Raw genomic sequence first — 17,962 nt, 5'->3', positions numbered from 1 at the left:
AGGACAGCGAAGGAAGAAATCCAGGCTGAGAAATGGGTTTCCAGAAACTTTGAGGCGTATCTGACTTTTTGACATTGCTTGTTAAATGATTGCCAGGAAGCACAAGCTAACTCCTGACAAGCTGGGTAACAAAAGACTGCACGGTCTGTATTTTATCAGAAGCATAATTTAAGGTGTTTCTATTTTAATCTTTGGATAGAAAAGCTGAGAGTGTTGTGTTACTTCATTTCATAAAAGTGAAGTGACTGGAAGATGGTACAAAAGCATGTATTCAGAGCCTGGTGTGGAACAAGGAGGTGAGCATTAGGGTAACTGTTTTGACACATACTTATTTCTCCCTCATCTCTGTATGAGACAGCGGTTGACTACCAGAGGCTAGCCTTCTCAGTTTATAACCTCTCTGTATTTCTCCTGTGGCTTTGCAGACCCCTGCTTAGTGGATGTAGCTCTATGGCCAACAGGCTGGCTTTTGTCCATCATCTCCATTGACTTCTTGCAGGGTCAGAGGACCAGAGGTTGAAATCCCTGACCTAGGAGAATTGTCTGCTGTTTTCACAAAATGACTGTGCCATTTGAAAAGCTGTTTTATCTCTTGTTTTGACAGAAAAAAGTCACAAAATTCTGTGTCTTAATCTGCAAGGGTAGCACAGCGTGGCCTCTACAGACAGATATCTGCATGAGCGCAGGGATGTGATAATACAAAACTGCACAATGTATTTACCAGAAAGTGTTTCTAAATCATATAGGAAATGAAAAGCTGAAATTAAATTAAAATGAGATTTTATATTGTCACTCTCCTTTTCCCAGTGTTCTGATTTCAAGCAAAAAAGTGCAGTGTGAACGCAATGCTTATATGTTTTTGGAGCTTAGGTCCTGTTTTTGAAAGTAAGGCAGGTCATGCCTGGCCTATCCACTCTGGGCTCAAGCATCTCTGCCTCTTTTCTCTGATGCTTTACTAAAGCTTATTCCTGAATACAGGTGTAAAGCCAGGTAGTTTGGATATAGTACAAGTTAGGGCTTGTACTCAGACACAGCTCATGCCTATCCCAAGATATAGTACAGAGCTAGCCTAAGAATCCACGTAACTTAAAAAATGGGAAGTAAGTTCCTAAAAGTTTTAAATATTTGAAAATTTTATCTCCGTTCTCTTTACCATCAAAAAAAGCCCAAATTTTCACCGTTATAAAGACAACTAAAGGAGAAAAACCTATTACTTTTACTGTAGTGATATAATATTATTCTTAAAATCATTGCACATAGAGGCCTTGATTGGGTGCCACGTGCTGTGTGACCCATCCTCTGCTCAGTCCTCAGTCATCTCATATAAAAAGCTAGTAGACAAAGGCTCTGGAAGAAGGTAAGGCAAGTGAAATAATCTACATAGTTTAAGAATTGAAACTGTCCACATCCCTATTCTAATGCTGACTGGTTCTGTAGTGCTGAAGTGACACTGATTTTTAAGTCAGAATTTAGTTTGTATATGGAATAAAAATAAGAAAAACTAGAAAAATTCTCACTGAAGCGGTCAGTTAACTTTAATACTGTAAAGTAATTTTTTAAAGTCAAGAAATTCCCATGTTAAGATCACACAAAGCGATTACAGGCTGCAACACATGATCAATGTACAGATGATATAGTTTTCATGATTCTAACTGTTTTGAGATTCAAAATGCAGAGTTACTATTGCTATTGTATAAGTTAGGATAAGCTGAAGGGCTCAGGTGACAGAAAGTGGTTATGAAGGAAGGAAAGAATGACATGCCAAACTTGTGACAAATGAAGTGGTCGTGTTTGCTCTAGTAGTAAGGCATCAGTCAAGAAAAAAAGGCTGCAGACCGAGAATAAAGTGGCAGAGCAAATTGAATCTAACAGGACCGTCAATGAATAGCATGCTATTTGAACACTGAGGGTGAGATCCTGGCCCTTAGTGAAGTTAGTGGAAATCAGCTGCATGAGCCTGGGTTTATATTCTCGGCTAAGGAAATGTTAATAACCCATATTCCAGCTAAGTTTGTGCAGTGGACGTAGTCAGAAAGAAGATGCTACCCTGAAGTTAGTTCCCTGAAATGTACGTATGTTAGGAGTTATATTAATTTCTTTTAAAATTATGCTTGGGAATAGTCTTAGATGAGGATCTGCTCATAGGCACTGGCCAAACTAAGAAGAAAGGTGTCCTCTGATCCAAAGAACTGAAAATGCAGTTACCTCTCCCGAAAAATCTGCAGGCAACATGCAAAGACTTTATGAGATAGTAGTACTGATGTCAGTAAACCAGCAACCTTACCTGTCATCCTTGTTAGTAAGGAAGACTCTCACAGAAGACTCTGAAGGAATGTAATGGAGCAACTTTGTTAGTATTTAAGGCTGGCTCCTCCCAAACATGGGAACAGCGCAGGAGAAAGCATAATAGTGTGTGTTTGGAAACAATCACCCAGTGATGAAGAAGGCATCATCTGGCCCTTTATGACTAAAACTATGTTTAAAACAATCGATAAGATAAATCAGTAAAGGGACAAAGAAAGTCTGGCAATAAAAGCAAGAAATACTGGCACTAAAAAATTAGTTATATACAATATTCAACAGATTTATTTAAATAGGTAAATATATTATTTGATAAGAAAGTCTTTAATTTGGAAAAAAGAGGCAGCTGATGGGTCCGTAAGATCATTAACTTCTTGAAGGAGACAACTAAGAAATTGCTATTCAAGTGTTTCTCATAACATAAGAACTTATAAAATTACTTTGAAGCACATAAAAATCTCAAAAGGGAAATGCTTTTTAAATGATCCACAAGTAAATTGCGGAACTTGCTGCCACAGAATGACTTGGCTGCCAAAATACAAGTAAGCTCCAAAAGTTGTTAGATAAATTCATGCTAAAATGATCCACCCAAACCAATCTGAACACCATGATGCAGATGCAGTGTCCCACTCAGAAAGTCCCTAAAACTGTGCTTAGTCAGAAGTTAGGAGGATGTATGAAGAGAAAGCATCACTTGCCTACTTGCCCTTGTTCTTTTCCTAATTAGCAGTTAGTTAAAATCAGAGACATAATAATAGTGGCTAATTGTCTTTTGTAGCCATCTGTTGTGTTTTGTTAGGTCTGACCCAACAGAGCAGTTTTGGATTAAGTTGTTAGGTCTGACCCAACAGAGCAGTTTTGGATTAAGTTGTATCTTTTTTCCTGGAAATCTGTCGGTACAGTATACTGCAGTTAGGAAATGCATAGCTGTAATGGATCTTTGAGCATTTTAGATTGGCATACCTTTCATATAAAAGACATTGAGGTAGTATGGCTTCAAATATGTGTGGTGACAATACAAAGCTCTGAAAACATTTTACGTCTAGATCTGTATAGACCTTGGGCTTGCTAGACTGCCTGAACAGGTGTGTTGCTCTGGGTGGTGCATTCATCCAGTACAATAAACTGTAATAAAACATGAATGGTCCCATAAAATTATATTGATCCAGTGCTTTACCATGTAATGTCCTCACTAGAGAGCATGTTGCCATTTGCAAGTACAAGGACTTGTGATGAAAGTTCTTAGTCCACTGAAATGAAACAGAACTCAAAATGTACTCAGTAGGCTTTATAATGCAGCACACTGGGGTTTATGTCAAAGGAATACCTGTATTTTGTAAATTATAAAGTCAGTACAAGGGATGGTTTTCACATGTTGCTTAGCCTGATGTGTGCCTTCCTACAGTAATGTAAACACTTGTCAGTACCAGTGCTGCTGTATTTACTGTTGCCGAGTTGTATGTGATGTATAAACATAGAAGAAGCTTTATTATTCCAATGCAAAGGAAAAGTAAACTGTCTTCCCCTTCCCTTTCCCCGTCCTTTCTGCTTCCTCAGTAGGACTGAAAATTTCACACCTTTGATGTCTGCCTTTCTGGTGTTTTTAAATAAGTTAAAATTAAAAGAGTTGAAGGTATAGAAGGTAAACCAATGTGAAGTCTATGTAAAGATAGCCCAGCTGGCTTTCTGTTGACAGCCCTGGCTGTTGAAAACGGCTTAGGTGTGGCAGCCAGATCCCCGTGGCTGCGGGCACGCAGCTGTGGGCGTTGAAATGGCTACTTTGTGCATCTGAGCTTTGAAACCGGCAAACTGGAAATGGTGGATTTAAGTTGAGATCCTGCCATGAAAAACTGATAGCCTGGTTAATCCAGTGTTGGTATTTTGTCATTTCTGACCAGCTAACTGGCGTCCATGGGCACTGTTTAGAAACAAAAATGTTTTCATTTGCAAATTATCAATGTACTTCGGGATTGGAAAAATCATTGCTGCTGCACAACACTGTTCCTCTACAATAGACTGCCCACACAGAAAACCATTCTGGTCTGCCCTATTGCTGAATATCTTTGTGCGCATAATCTTTGTTGGACAACTCACCAAGCAGAAACAGTTAGTTAGTTAAAATGTTAATTTTAGCTTTGCAGTATTGCTTCCTCTGTTGTTCTTTTGTTAAACACCAATTATTATTATAGGGATCATGATTACGAAATAACTTCCGTTTTAAAGTTTCAGAATGAAATGATAACTTACATTCCTTAAAATATTTATTTCAAGTTTAAAAATACTTTTTCTTTATGTGTACTGTTTAACTCAAATACTGGTATATATCTGCAACAGAGATATAACTAAACAGAAATACTTTTCGTGATAAGAATTTACAGTAGGTGACTGCTGAAATAGGAAATGTTTCATATTTCTCGAGACTATGAAAATGTCACTAGTGGCAAGCTTGTTCATTTTAGCTGCTAGAACTGAATTTTTGAAGAACAACATTTATGCAGTATATAGATGTATAAACTTAGAGATACACATTTGATATTTTACTCTGATTTTTTTATTAATATAGTGAAAGTTATATAACCATAAGTGTAATTGTTAATCTTTAATTATTGAATTATCTCTTCTACAAAAGTGTTTTAATTATTTGGAGTTCATTTGATCCAAAACAATGCATGGGCATTTTTTCTTGGAGTTTTAAAATTACTGTCTTTTAAGAAGTACATTTGCTTGCCTAACTGAACAGAGGAATATTTCCGGAAACTCTCATTGTAAATCTTTGTCTAATGCATATTTTTCTTCACCAAATAATTGCAACAGTAAAAATAATTGTGTTTGCCATCTAGCTAAGGTGATGCTGTTACTGATATCGTGGATTTTTCTCCTTAAGTTTACAGCCCTGGTGCATGCTGAAGTGCTTGGGGTGTCTGCTAAAGATTAAATTGTAGCCTGACTGAATGATAAAACTCAAGCAGAGCAACACTGATACTTTTCTGGTTTATTGATTGGATTAAATAAGTGATTTAATCAATTTATTATGTAATGTATATTAATATCATTGTTTCATGAATATTGACAAAAATCTTTTTAAACTTGCAGCAAGTAGTGGCAGCAATAAATGCAGGAATCATACCTTTAGGAAACACATCTACTCAGATCAGTCACTGGGACTTGGGAAGTTCCTTCTTCTTTGCTGGCACTGTTATTACCACCATAGGTAGGACACAGCTTATTATCTTTTCATAGTAAATGAGCTGACACTTTTGATTTCCAGTGTGTACATGTGTGTGTTAATGGTAAATCTTCCAAATATTCTGGTTTAAAGTAGAGAGCTACTTTTAAGATGTGGGGGCAGAAATGATAGCTGTCTATAAGGAGCTCTAGCTGAGTAAATGATTCTTCTGTAGAAGAAAAATGTTGCTGTGTATTTCTGTGAGGTGACTAGAAGAGGTTGTGGAAACATTTTCTGGGGGGAATTTGGTCAACTGTGTAATCACAAGTGTTAAATAGGGCATGATTTAAAGCACATGTGCATTAAACCTTGACTGAGATGTATGGAATTTCAACTCTGTATAATCCCATTCTATATTGCTGTTTTCTCTAAATTCTGAAAGAGATGAGAAAATGGTAAAGATTTGGTTCAGCTTTAATTTAATCACTTATAAGCATTGTATTGATAGGCAGATTTACATTCAAATGCTTACTTTGATGCTTCTGTTGCATTCAGAGAAGTCCAAAGGTGTAGCGTTTAAGAGCCACTTGTCCCTCTGAGCAGGTGTGAATAGGAGCAGCGCTTGATCTTTCAGTTTCTTCCCTTTGACTACAATATAGTGCACATAGTACACAGTTCAGAGATGTAGTGTAGCTCACAGATCACAGAAGGGGCATTCACAAAGGTGGATGGAAATTTGAAGAAGAAATCAAATGAGAAAAATATAAGACCTACATTACGAGAGTAATGCGTAAGGAATTGTAGCATTGTTACAATAATTACCTAATATTTGTATGCATATTGAGACGGAAGAAGATGTTCTTTTCCTGTGTCTATGTACCTTTGTTCTTTTTTTATGTAGAAGTGTGTAAGTACTATATTTTTTTTGTGTTTGAGTATATACATGTCTATATATATATATGTATAAGTATTGTGTCCATGTGTAATATTTTTCCACATCTAGAGTAACTGAAACACAGGTTTAGTGAAAACAAAAGGTAAAACTCTTACCTTATTGAGAACAGCAACAAACTTACTGATTTTATAGTAGTAGGTCCACAAGATAATAAAAAAACAAGTATTGAAAAATGTAATTTTAACAAATTATAACCAAAAAAGAGCAAGAACCTTGAAAGGATAGCTTTAGGATCAGTCTTATGTTATCCTCTTCTGACAGCATGAAGCTTCATGTCATAAGTATCCAAGGTCCTGTAGAAAATGCTTAATATTTGTTTCAGCTCCCAATAAGGAGAAAAGTTAATGTATGAAAAGCGTTCAAGGAATTAAATGATTCAAAAATTATTTTAGAGCAGTGGAACATTTCATTTCACCATTTTATTTCCAAGTAAAACTAAGGCTTTTCTAAACCAAAATGTTTCCTGATTTAATTTATTGAACTGATTCTACCAAAACATGCATGAGTCTTGCTTAGAGGTGAGCAGGGGATCTGCAAAGGCATCCAGGCCTCTGATCTGCTGTCCCCAAGGGGCAAGATAACCCAATAGGAAATACATTTGAAAATTAATATTTCAGGTCATTTCTGCAAACCCAAGTAGTCAGAATCAGGTCAAACTAGGCAACTGTAAATATTTATTTCAGGTTTTGTGATAGAAAGCTGAGGAATTCCGGGAAAAAAAATCTTCCATAAAATATTTTGGCTTTGGAGTAACTTTTTTTCCTTGGAGACCCTTTCTGACGGGAAGCTCCCAGTCAGTTGTAGTTTTGAGCTTTGTGTCTTAGACCCTCAGGACAGCACACTTCCATGAAAGCTGTAGTGTGGTTGGCATTGTTCACAGGGCTTGCGGTGTGACAGCAGGTGGAGGTGTCACAAAAAGCCCTTGGAATTGTGACTTTCCTGGGAAAATGGTGACAAGTGTAAAAGCTGGGTGTGATTTTGTTTTCAGAGCAGTATCTTTTCATATTTGAGTAACCTTTTGAAAATGAAGGCATTCCTTCCAATTAGGGGGCATATGGTTATCATGTAACTTGATATTTTAGTTTCTCAAGAGACTAAAAATGTGGTTTATGAGCATCTCCAACGAGTTGCCATAGGTTTCAGCCGAACACTACAGATTTTCTCTATGGACAAAGACAGGACCTTATAAATTCATAAAACAACTTTACAGAAATAATTTGTAAAAGCGATTTCATAAATATGAATAAAATTTATAAATACTATGTCCTTTAGACTGTATACCTTAGGAAGTACTGGAATATAAGAAAAAGGAATTACTACCACTTAGAGAAAATGATAGCTTTCCAGTGTTGCAGCAGATTCTCTAGCTTTCCAAATCTCTTATTACTATAATTTTACCTTATCATTTAGCCTACACTCCTTCTGGTGATATCTCAGACTCCAAGAAATTCAAATGGAACCAAGAGTTTATTTATGGATAGTGTTTCCCAAACCTTTCTTTATGACAGTAGCACTTCCATCCCACAAGTATTTTGTTCCTGGGGAGAGGGGATAATAAATAAAGCCTCTAGCATTTCCCTAAGCAATAAGTTATTGTTTTAGAGTTACTATTATTATTGTATCAGAGTAGTGATGAACATTTAAGTTAAAAATATTGACAGTGTATTTTGGTGGCTATTGGCAGCAGTCCAGAACCATCTGTAGTTTCTTACTCTTCTTGGTCTCCTGTAGACTGCTGAAAGGCTTTGTGATGGGGACATGTAAAGCAATAGATCTTCAAAGCCTGCTCACAAAAGAGAAAGCATGGCTTGATGTTTATTTAACAGGGTTTTTTATTCTCTTATAATCCTTCATGTTATCCAATAAATTTTACAGTGCATGTTATAAAATTAATAAACTCAGTTTTAATAGAACATAATCTGTCAAACTGCTACTAGATCTTTCCTAAGAAGTGGATTTAGTTGAGAGGTCAGGATCAAACAATTTCACAAGACTTTATTTAGAAAAGGTCCTTTGTAGCTTTTTTTCCATGTCTGAGTGGGTTGGTTTTGGCTTTGCATTTACTACTGTGCGACAGCATAAAACTTGTTTCAGGAAGGGACCTCACTGGTTATAGGTTTGGCTTGCTTAGTTAGGTGTTCTCGCTTGTGGATATGTTTCTAGAACAAATACGCCTCATCTCAACAAAGAAATATGAAACTATGTGATTACTCTGTGCGTATAGAGCAGTTTCAGACAGTCCCTAGGAGGGAAAAGGGTAACAGGGAGAAATGGGAATGCAAAAATTGTCTATGAAAAATATTGTTGCCTTGTTCCCTGGGATACTGTGCACACTGCAAAGCACAAAAGATACTCTGTTTTTCTACCTGAAAATGTCATTATCCAATCAGTCCTGTTCTAAGACCACATGTCCAAAGAAAAGGAAAAAGAGAGTTGGGAAGAAAAGCAAGAAGAAATTGTAACTCAATCATAAAGCTGGAGATAGTACTGAGGAAGAGGGGAAAATAATCTTTATGTCACCTCTTTTTATTCTGAGAGTGCATTGTTGGCACTGTGCATGGTTTTTTATCCTCTAGATCATTTCCTTCAATAGGTAGCTTAACTCAGAAATGGGCATACAGACACAACGTGTGCACACCCTGCTTCCCCCCAAGACAACTTATATCTTAGGTCCCAAGAATGTTTTATATTGGCAGCTGGGTAGGAAAGGAGACCTCTTGTACTGCAAGCTTGAGACCTGTATCTAGAAGAATGAAAAAACAAAGCAGACATGCCAAGGCCTTGAGCTTAGTAGCTGTTTTCCCAAGTGACTGCTGTCTCAGCACATAAAAAATGTAGTGTCAACCATAATATTAGAAACCATATCATGAAAACCTCTATGACACTCCTATGGATCTTCATCTAAAATAGTTGTATTATTTCTGCTGTTATTCCAGCCAGTCTATAATGACTTTTTCAAGCACTGCAAGTAGACATATAGCGGAAAGGGCACTTATTCAGAGTCCTGGAAGATGGAGTATCTTGAATAGCAGTTGTGAGCACATCGGGAGTGCCAGCAACCACACTGGTAGCTGTGATTTGCCAGAGCACATCCTTTCAAACAGAGCCGTGTCTGCATGGGGCTTTGCTCACAGAGCTCCATTAATATCTTAGCACTCAAGGATACTTTGCAGCCATATTGATGTCTAAATCCAATAGTTGCTAATAACTGTGTCTACAAATCAAAAAAGCAAGAACCCATTGTCCTTTTCCACTTTTTTTCACCAGCCCTTGATTTTTGAACCCAAACTTCTCATATGCACTGGAAACTGAACCTCTCGAGAAGTTCACTCATGACTAAAAAAGTCTTTAACTTGGCTTCATGCAGCTAGCTATGCTAGTACGGTTATGTTTTTTGGGTCCAGAAGCCTAGCAACTGTTATTAAAGAGTGCAAAGGAATGTGAATCTTTTTTTAAAAAAGAAAAATAAACAGACTGTAAATATTTATGTTTTAGGGAACAGCTGTGAATAGCAAGTAACTAAGATTCTGAAAAAAGATTCATATTTTTGACTAGAAATCTGAACTTGATTTGTCACTTTTAGAGTTGCAATTAGTTATGTAGCTTCAAATGCAATTTCACTGTAAGGAGTACTTCTTTCTGCCATTTTCCCACTGCCTGGACAAGCTTTTCTTGTGAAGGCAGGGTATTTTGAAAAGTCTTATTACTTTGCTTATTGATTTGAAACAATAATAAAATCCTGCTGCTAAATCTGTCCCTTCTGGCACCATTTCACTGCATTTTTGAAATACAAAGTAACAGAATAATGTGTTGATAACTAAAATATACAAAATATGTTTGGTGTTATAAAAAGACAAATATTGTTGATAATCAAATGTGTTACCTATTATGTCAGATAATAATAAAGATAAAAAAATTGCAAATGACATGGAAAATTTTTTCCCTTAGTTCAGAAAAGTAAGAAGCATCACATAATTATGTTAGAATGGTTTTCTTTTTTTTTTTGTTGTTCTCGTTTGTGCCACCAAAGAAAAAACAGAGCTATCAAGGATGAGTATAAAAATTTCATTTGAAAAGATTACTCCAATTTGCTTATCAGAATATAAATACTGGGATGTCTGTTTGTGTATTTGAAAGGGAAGAGAGAAGAAGCAAGCAAAAGAGAGTAAAGTGCAAATGCTGAGGTGATTCAGGAGGGGGTTGGTGAAAAACTCCTAAAAGTGAAAAAACATACAATACATTTGCCTGAAAAATATTCTGATATGTGATTTTCTCCATCATATCAGTATTCAAATCTGCATTTGGGACTATGATTTAAATAAACTTGACTACATGGTGGACATCGGAGTATATGGCTTCTGAGGACCTGTTTCTTTCAAGGCCCCTCAACTTGAAATAATCTTCTTTGCTTCCCTTTCCAAAGCAACAGGTAAAGTTTCATTAAGGCAAGGTCATGGATCTTATCCTCCACTAGTAGCCTGGATGCATGTGTCCAGATTTCATATAGCTTCTAGCTAGTATGTGTGTGGCAAAGCTGAGTATAACCGGTTGATAAGACCAGCTGCAGAGCAATGCAGAAAAAGAGTGGTTAAGATTTATGGTCTGTGCAAATGTGGTAGTGAGAGACATGCGAAAGAGGTCGCTGGGGAATGAGGTGGAAATGCTCCTTCTATCTCTTACTCTGAAGACCACTCCACCGAAAACTCCTGCTGTCTTACCATGATTTCATATTGACTCCCAAAGTGTGTTAAATATGTATATCTCATCTGATGAAATGTCAACATAAAGAACTATATTATTTAAAAAAACTCCCCCTGAGATCTCTTCAGAATTCAATCTTTCCTCCAGGTTAGCGTTGTGCTTACCTTCCCATCCCTGTGCTGCTGTTCTTAATAAAAGATGTTAGAGCTAAAAATAGCTTTTTAGTCTCTATTTCTTCCATTCTAATTTATCTATCTCCTTTGCTTCTTTTGTTGCTCCTGTGAAAAAGTGTCTGAATTTGGCCCAGTTATTGGCTGTTGACAAACAGTGGTTTGCTCGTGCTCTGGAGAGACCTGTTAGGATTTGAAAACGAAACTCTCCAAATACTTCATCTGAACTGAGCATACTCTCTCCCAGGACAGTAGCGACTAAACAAGATTTCCCCTGTAATTATTTCTCCTAAGGACAGTGAGTAGAGAGTGTATTACCACTATGCCCTCAATTTTCTCCTGCATTTGTTCAGGCAGCGAGAAAGAGGGCTTATCTGACTCGAATGCTGAGGAAATAACACTTGGACCATACAAGGTTCAGAAGTAATAATTAGGATAAGACTGCTGGGAGCTAGGGAACCTGGAACAGTGGTGGAGGAAGGACCATGGTGAAGAGCTGAAAGGAAATATTAGATGAAGAGCTCAGTTAGAGACATTGAGGGCTTGTATATCAGAAAAAATTGAAATAAATTGAATGAGCAAATCAGAGAAAAGAAATTGAGCCTCACTGACCAAAACAACTGAGACTAAGAGAAGGAGAGAACCATTTTTTTCCTGCACGTGCTAGAATACTCAACAATGCTAAGGGTGGCTCTGAAATTGAAGAAGTGCAAGTCTATGGGATGATACACAGCTTTAATTACACAGAGAAGTGCTATTTTTTCTACCAGCTCCATTCTGATACACAGGTGTCTGACATGCACGTATATGTCAAATTGCCAGCACTTGCATGTTCTGTGGGCCATATTAATAACAGAAAGGATCTGATATTTCTGGTCATATTGTTACTTTAAATTATTAGGTATATTAGAAAAGCTTAGGGTGATGTAGCCTCTTAGTAGTGTGAATGTACAAGGGAGATTTTGTTGACCTGGTAAGTTCTGAATTCTGGACAAGAAACTTGGCAATGGATGGTAGAAAGGGGTGCTGCCTCTTTAGGGACTGTAGTAGCATCAGTGACACTTCATATCACTTTTCATATCTTTTTTGCACTGATCTTTTTTTTCACATTTTTTGGTCTTTTAATCCTGATTCAGAGCACTGCCAACTACTTATTTTCTTGTAACACCGAGTTTCCAACTATATATTCTGGAATATTTTTTCTGACCACCTGGAATGTTTTTCAGCATTGATGTGATTTCATTGAAAATCAGTTTTGTCAAAAAAGCCTTTTTAATTTCATTGATAAGCTTCCTGTTAGGCAGCACTGATGGTTTTATTTTGGTGTGGTGTCTATTTATTGTTGGATCTTGCAAAGCAAGGAGGAATACATACTATTTTTGCAGTTTGATGTGCTCGTACATTCTGACCTTTTAATCTTCCTTTTCCTCAAAACCAGCAAAAAGTTATGTTAAAACGAATTGCCAGGTATGGAGCTTTCCATCACTGTTTTGTACCTTCTGTAGTTTCCTAAACAACAGACTATGCTTCATACAGTTCTGCTGAGGTCTTGCTGTGGAGTGAAAATGTCAATTTGTCAGTTGTGACACAGTCCCCAATTTACACTGCAAATGAGCACTGAAATTTTCACAGCTTACTCTGCTAATGCTAGTGTGCTAATGGAGCTGGATTTTCTTTTCTTTATTTAGATTTCTCACCACTGGCTGATTAGTATAGGGCTTCCGAGCCTCCCGATCATGTCCATTTTAATTTCCAGGTTACGAAAGCTTGTTGCTATCAATAAAGGAAGGGCTGCTAGGAAGAATTGCTGAATATGGTTACACTGTTTGCAGAATGCTAGGATGAATGAAATTATTTCCTGCTTCCCCTTTTGTTTATTTTTGTAATTGCATCAGGAGCGGTGCAACCAACCATGAGAACTTCAAATCCTATAAGCAAACAGAGGCCCAGGATTTTGGAAAATACAGAAAAAAGTGAATGTTTTATGCTTTGTTTCTACTAAACAAAGAGTAACAAAATTGGAGTCACTGAGTGTGTGAGGTTTAAAGGTCAAAATAAAAGCACCTGTATGTAGTGTATCTCATTAGGATAATCTGTTGGTAAGTTCCCCTTTGACCATGTTAAGCTCTTTACCATTATGTGCTGCTTTATTCACAGCTGTTTGCACTTACTGTTTAGTTCAGCTGCTAAACAGGACCAGCTTTTAAAAAGGGAATGGTAGCCATAATCAATGCCAGAGTTTTTCTTTTTTTTTTTTTTTTTCCTTCTCTTCCAAAAAAGACTAACAATATAAGTGTGGTGTGTTGGGTTGTAACCTCCTTTAAAAATGAAGCTGACTATCTCAGCTGGAATTTCTGCCTACTAATCGCTTTAGAAAGTAAGGCAATTTTTAGGTGCCTTTATCAGAAGTTCTGGATTCTGAAGACTTGAAGATCTCTTGTTGAGCAGTTTGACAAATCTGGCCAAATAGCATATGGCTTTATACCAGGTGAGAACCTGCCTAATACAAGTCCCACTCTGTTTGCCTACCACATTGACCTGAATGTAGGATGAGGTGGTTTTTCTTCCTGGAAGCTAAGATCTGAAGAAGATTGCTTGTGTTGTATTGAGGTTTTGCTCGAAGTACACATCAACCGTACATCTGCTCACAAGTCCCAGGAATGCCCCTTGGCACTCTGACTGGTTGGAGAAGGGGAGGGGCTAGTGCTCACAGGGAATAGCTGGGCCTGGATGTTCCAGTGGTGTACTGACTGGGACATCTAGGATCTGCTGAAGTAAAGGGCTCGCTTGGCCAGGATAGCCTCTTAGCCCTCTATTCACTCAAATGTTTGTATGTAAACTGGGATGTACCATCCCTGACAGCTGAAATTGAAAAACTGATAGATTCTAGTTCAATGACACTTGAAAGTGGACTACTTTTTTTTTTTTTCCAAAGAATATGAAAAGGTAGTTATGCTTACAGCCTATAAGGGCTTAAAGATTTCTTGAAAAGGTGAAATGCCAGTAGTATAAAATCTGGTGTGTTGTGCCACCAGCAGTATGGAGTAAAATAGCATTAAGGTATCACTACAGCACATGAGAATATCCATTAGCATTTTATAAAAGTGTTGGTTTTTTTTATACACTGAGAGCTCTCTATATTTTATAGTTTTCTTATTATTGCCAGCAGCTTGGTGCCATTAAAAAAACCTGAAAAACCAAAAGGGAATCTGGGTAGAAATGCAGGCGAAAGGGAAATTAACAAAATCCATTAACTTTTTTCCACGAGCCTTTTGCTGTATTGAATCCTTTGGTGCTTTGGAAAATCTCACCCTCTGGTGTCATCCTTTTTTGCAAGATCTGCATCAGTTGGTATGACTGCAAGCAAAGTTCTAGCTCACATCTCAGTGTGGGTTAGAAATCCGTATTTTTCAGGAGCACATGTTTATTTCTACAGTAACATGCAGATAATCTGGATGTGCAGTGCTTAAGACAAAAAGGATAAAAACTGATTTGAACTGCTAATGTGAGTGTAATCATTAAGTACAAAAGCTATGTTCTAATGTCTTCAGTTTTTCATTTGGGAGGAGCAGACATTTACAAAAGACACCTGCTACTTGCAAGTTACTAGCAAGATAGGTGGTCAAAAGGAATCACGGGATGCAAATTTTAGGTGACAATACAGAAAAGCCCTATATATGCATTATCTACCCTTTTCTGGTCATGCTGGGTTTCACCAATGAATAGTTAGATGCTTTTCAGGTGTGAAAAAAATGGGATGTAAGCAAAAGGAAGGACCATTGTCTGCTACATACTAGCAAAAAGCAAATAAATATGCGTGGTAGTACAACTGTTAGCCTGTAAAACATATGATGAGTTACTCTCTTTCTCAAGATGTTCTTATATTGCATACTAATGGTTAAAATTTTAGTCTGGACTTGTGCAGCAGGATCAGGAAGAATAACACCTTTATCCTTGTAGTTACCTTACTTTCTGAAACTCATCTTATTCTAGCCAAGGCAGTCTCAGATTGATTTTTTTTTTTTGTTGTTGTTGTAGTTTGTTGTTTTTTTTTTTTTTTTTTTTTTTTAAGAGAAGCTGTTAGAAATACTCTTTGATGTTAATAAGAGATGAGCATCTAAGTTTTTGGCTTTTTGGTTCTGTGGGGACAAATCTGCAGATAGTTTTACTGTTGTGGCTTTACTAGAGATGTGCTTTTCTCCATTTTCTGCACTTGTGTGGGATTTTGGTGTGTTTTGCTGAACCAGTAACCAAAGCCTAGAGAAAGCCAAGTATAATTAAAGAAAAGACATTTCTGAAAGAAAAGACTTCATTTGGACATCTTTACTGTGGATTTTTCATAACAATGATACAAACTGTGTAAATTAAAGCCTTGCTTGTTGGACAGGAATTTGATAGTAATCATGGTCCCAGTTAGTCTCCCTTACCTGTAGGGATACTTACTCAACTAGTTGTCCATCTGAAATTATTAATTCAGTATGCTCAGATACTGTGGGTATGGAAGTATTAATTTAATATTCAGATGAATAGTTGGAAAGTCTCAAGCAGTCTGAGTAGGAAAAAGAAATCCAATCTTCAGAATTCAAATGCTTTACAAAATCCATCAAGGCAAAGATGGGTTTTTTTAAGGCTTTGAATGTAACTACATTTTTTTTCATTCCACAAAACTTGTTATTCTTTTCTATAAAACATATGTTTAAGTTCTGGTATCCAGTGTTAAGACTATATATGGTTAAGGGTGACTTTATTTGAAAATGTTGATGGTGTTTCTTATGTGCCAGACTGTCATGAGGATGCCTGAAATTGTAATCAAATGGAACTATTGGGTACATCACTCTTGGGTCCTCTCTTGTTTTGGATAGCCAGGCTCCAGCTGTAACTTCTGAATAATTGCTTCCTTGCTGTCATCACCTTTTGCTGTATAGATTTTTCATCTCACTTGTTTTCTCCAGGCATATAATCTGAATTAAATACTTCTCAAGAATGGATTGATGATGCTCAGCACTTGTGGGGCTAACAAATAAACTCTTTTCTGTCACTGGGGTTAGTTGTACAACTTATTTTAGTTCAAGAAAGTTTTCTTTTTGGTAAAGATAAATACTTGAAGGATCAGATCTCTTTTATTACATGTTAACATTTTGCTAACCTGTGGAAACTTTCACCATCTGAAGCTACTGCATAGGAAGGAAAGTCCTTCCTCTTTTCTACGGATGCTGTTTCTTCCTGTCCAAATGCAGAATGTTTTAGTTGTCTTTTTTCCTCTTTAACCCCCAGGATTAGCCATAGCGAGGATTATTTGTTCACCTCTAATTTTTGCAGACTTTCATTCTGAAATTATATAATTGGATCATTTATTAGTAATGACTTGCTCAGTTTACCTGCATTCTTTGGGTAGTGTGACAAAACAGTTATCAGGGAAAACATGGATGGATAGAAGACCTTGGTTCACAGGTCTTTGAGGCTTTTTGCAGTGTGATGCTTCACAGCAAACAAATGATTGTGGAACCAGCATGGTGCTTGCCATCCACTGTTCTGATCTTTTTGCTGTTGTGTTGTTTTGTCTGTCTTGTTTGTTTAGATCACAAACTCTTTGAAGCAAGTATTTTGGATCATAATGGTAGCAATAGGATCAAGTGTCTGTATTGCTCAGTTTAACTAATGACATGTTAGAGAGATATCTTACAATATACAGTTAAAATTGCTAATCTTTTTTACTAGGTCTGCAATCAAGAAAAATTCCTGCATCAAAGATCTCTCAGATTAAGGATCGCTACTACTTCTAATTTACATGATCTAATTTTATGTGATATTTGAATACTATTTAAAAAATAAAAAGCCACAACAGACAAAAAGACTGAAACTTTTTTCGATGTAGTGGTGGATCTTTTAATCTTACTCTATAATCTTTTAGTTAAATAAGGTAAAGTAATGTCAGAGGCTATTAGAGCCTCTAACTTTGGCTTTTAAGTAGGTAACATTCTCTATAGGAAATAACCAGTAATTTTAATGGCTTAAAAAGGTCTTTGATTATATGTTGTTGGTACCCACTCTGAAATCAAGTTGGCAGTCTGAATGTAGTCTTAGATTTGGACATAAACATGCTGAAACACATTTGGTGTCACCAAAAGCTTTTAGAAATCTGCCAGCATTGTTGCTCTGTTGAACCTTTTCTCCTCTTCAAACTGACCTGTAGATACCAATTCATGCTTTTATTGCACCACAGATTGATAAACTTCACTCTGATCAGAAAATCACAGTTTATTTGCAAAACCTCAGCATTTGGGCTTTTGATAAACAACCATGATTGCTGCTTGGAGAAATGGGTGCAGGAAAATACATTTGCTAGAATTTGGGAAGAGTTAGAGCACTGACATCTCTGACAGTGCTCCTGGTGAAAGGCAAAGAAACTTTTGCTCTCTGCTTGCTCTATTCTTTGTCTAATAGAAGAAAGGACGGTGGATGTGGAAGGAGCTATATTAGGGGCTCTAAACCTTGCTCCACATTTTGGACAGTGTAATTGGAAAGTGTAATTCAACAGCCTGAGAAAGGAGAACTTCTCTGAACATATGTCTGTCTAGTGTCTGGTTAAGAACTGGCCAGAGAAAATGTGCTTACCAGAACAAGAATCCATTATCTGATTCACTGCTCCATTATCGATCATCAAGACTG

General features: G+C 36.9%; 1 protein-coding gene across 13 annotated transcripts in view; it reads left to right on the top strand.

The window, feature by feature from the left end:
• KCNK2 (potassium two pore domain channel subfamily K member 2) overlaps window positions 1–17,962 on the top strand; it is a 131,372-nt gene that overhangs the window by 61,364 nt on the left and 52,046 nt on the right. For all 13 annotated transcript variants that reach the window (XM_030035883.1, XM_030035880.1, XM_030035879.1 and 10 more), the window contains one exon: window positions 5,395–5,512. In XM_030035883.1, the coding sequence (XP_029891743.1) occupies window positions 5,395–5,512 (118 nt within the window). The remainder of the gene's footprint in view (window positions 1–5,394; window positions 5,513–17,962) is intronic.

Source organism: Aquila chrysaetos, chromosome 13, assembly GCF_900496995.4.
Source record: "Aquila chrysaetos chrysaetos chromosome 13, bAquChr1.4, whole genome shotgun sequence".
Lineage (NCBI taxonomy): Eukaryota > Metazoa > Chordata > Aves > Accipitriformes > Accipitridae > Aquila > Aquila chrysaetos.
The sequence above is the reverse complement of the archived record's forward strand: the minus strand, read 5'-3'. Positions and strand labels throughout refer to the sequence as shown.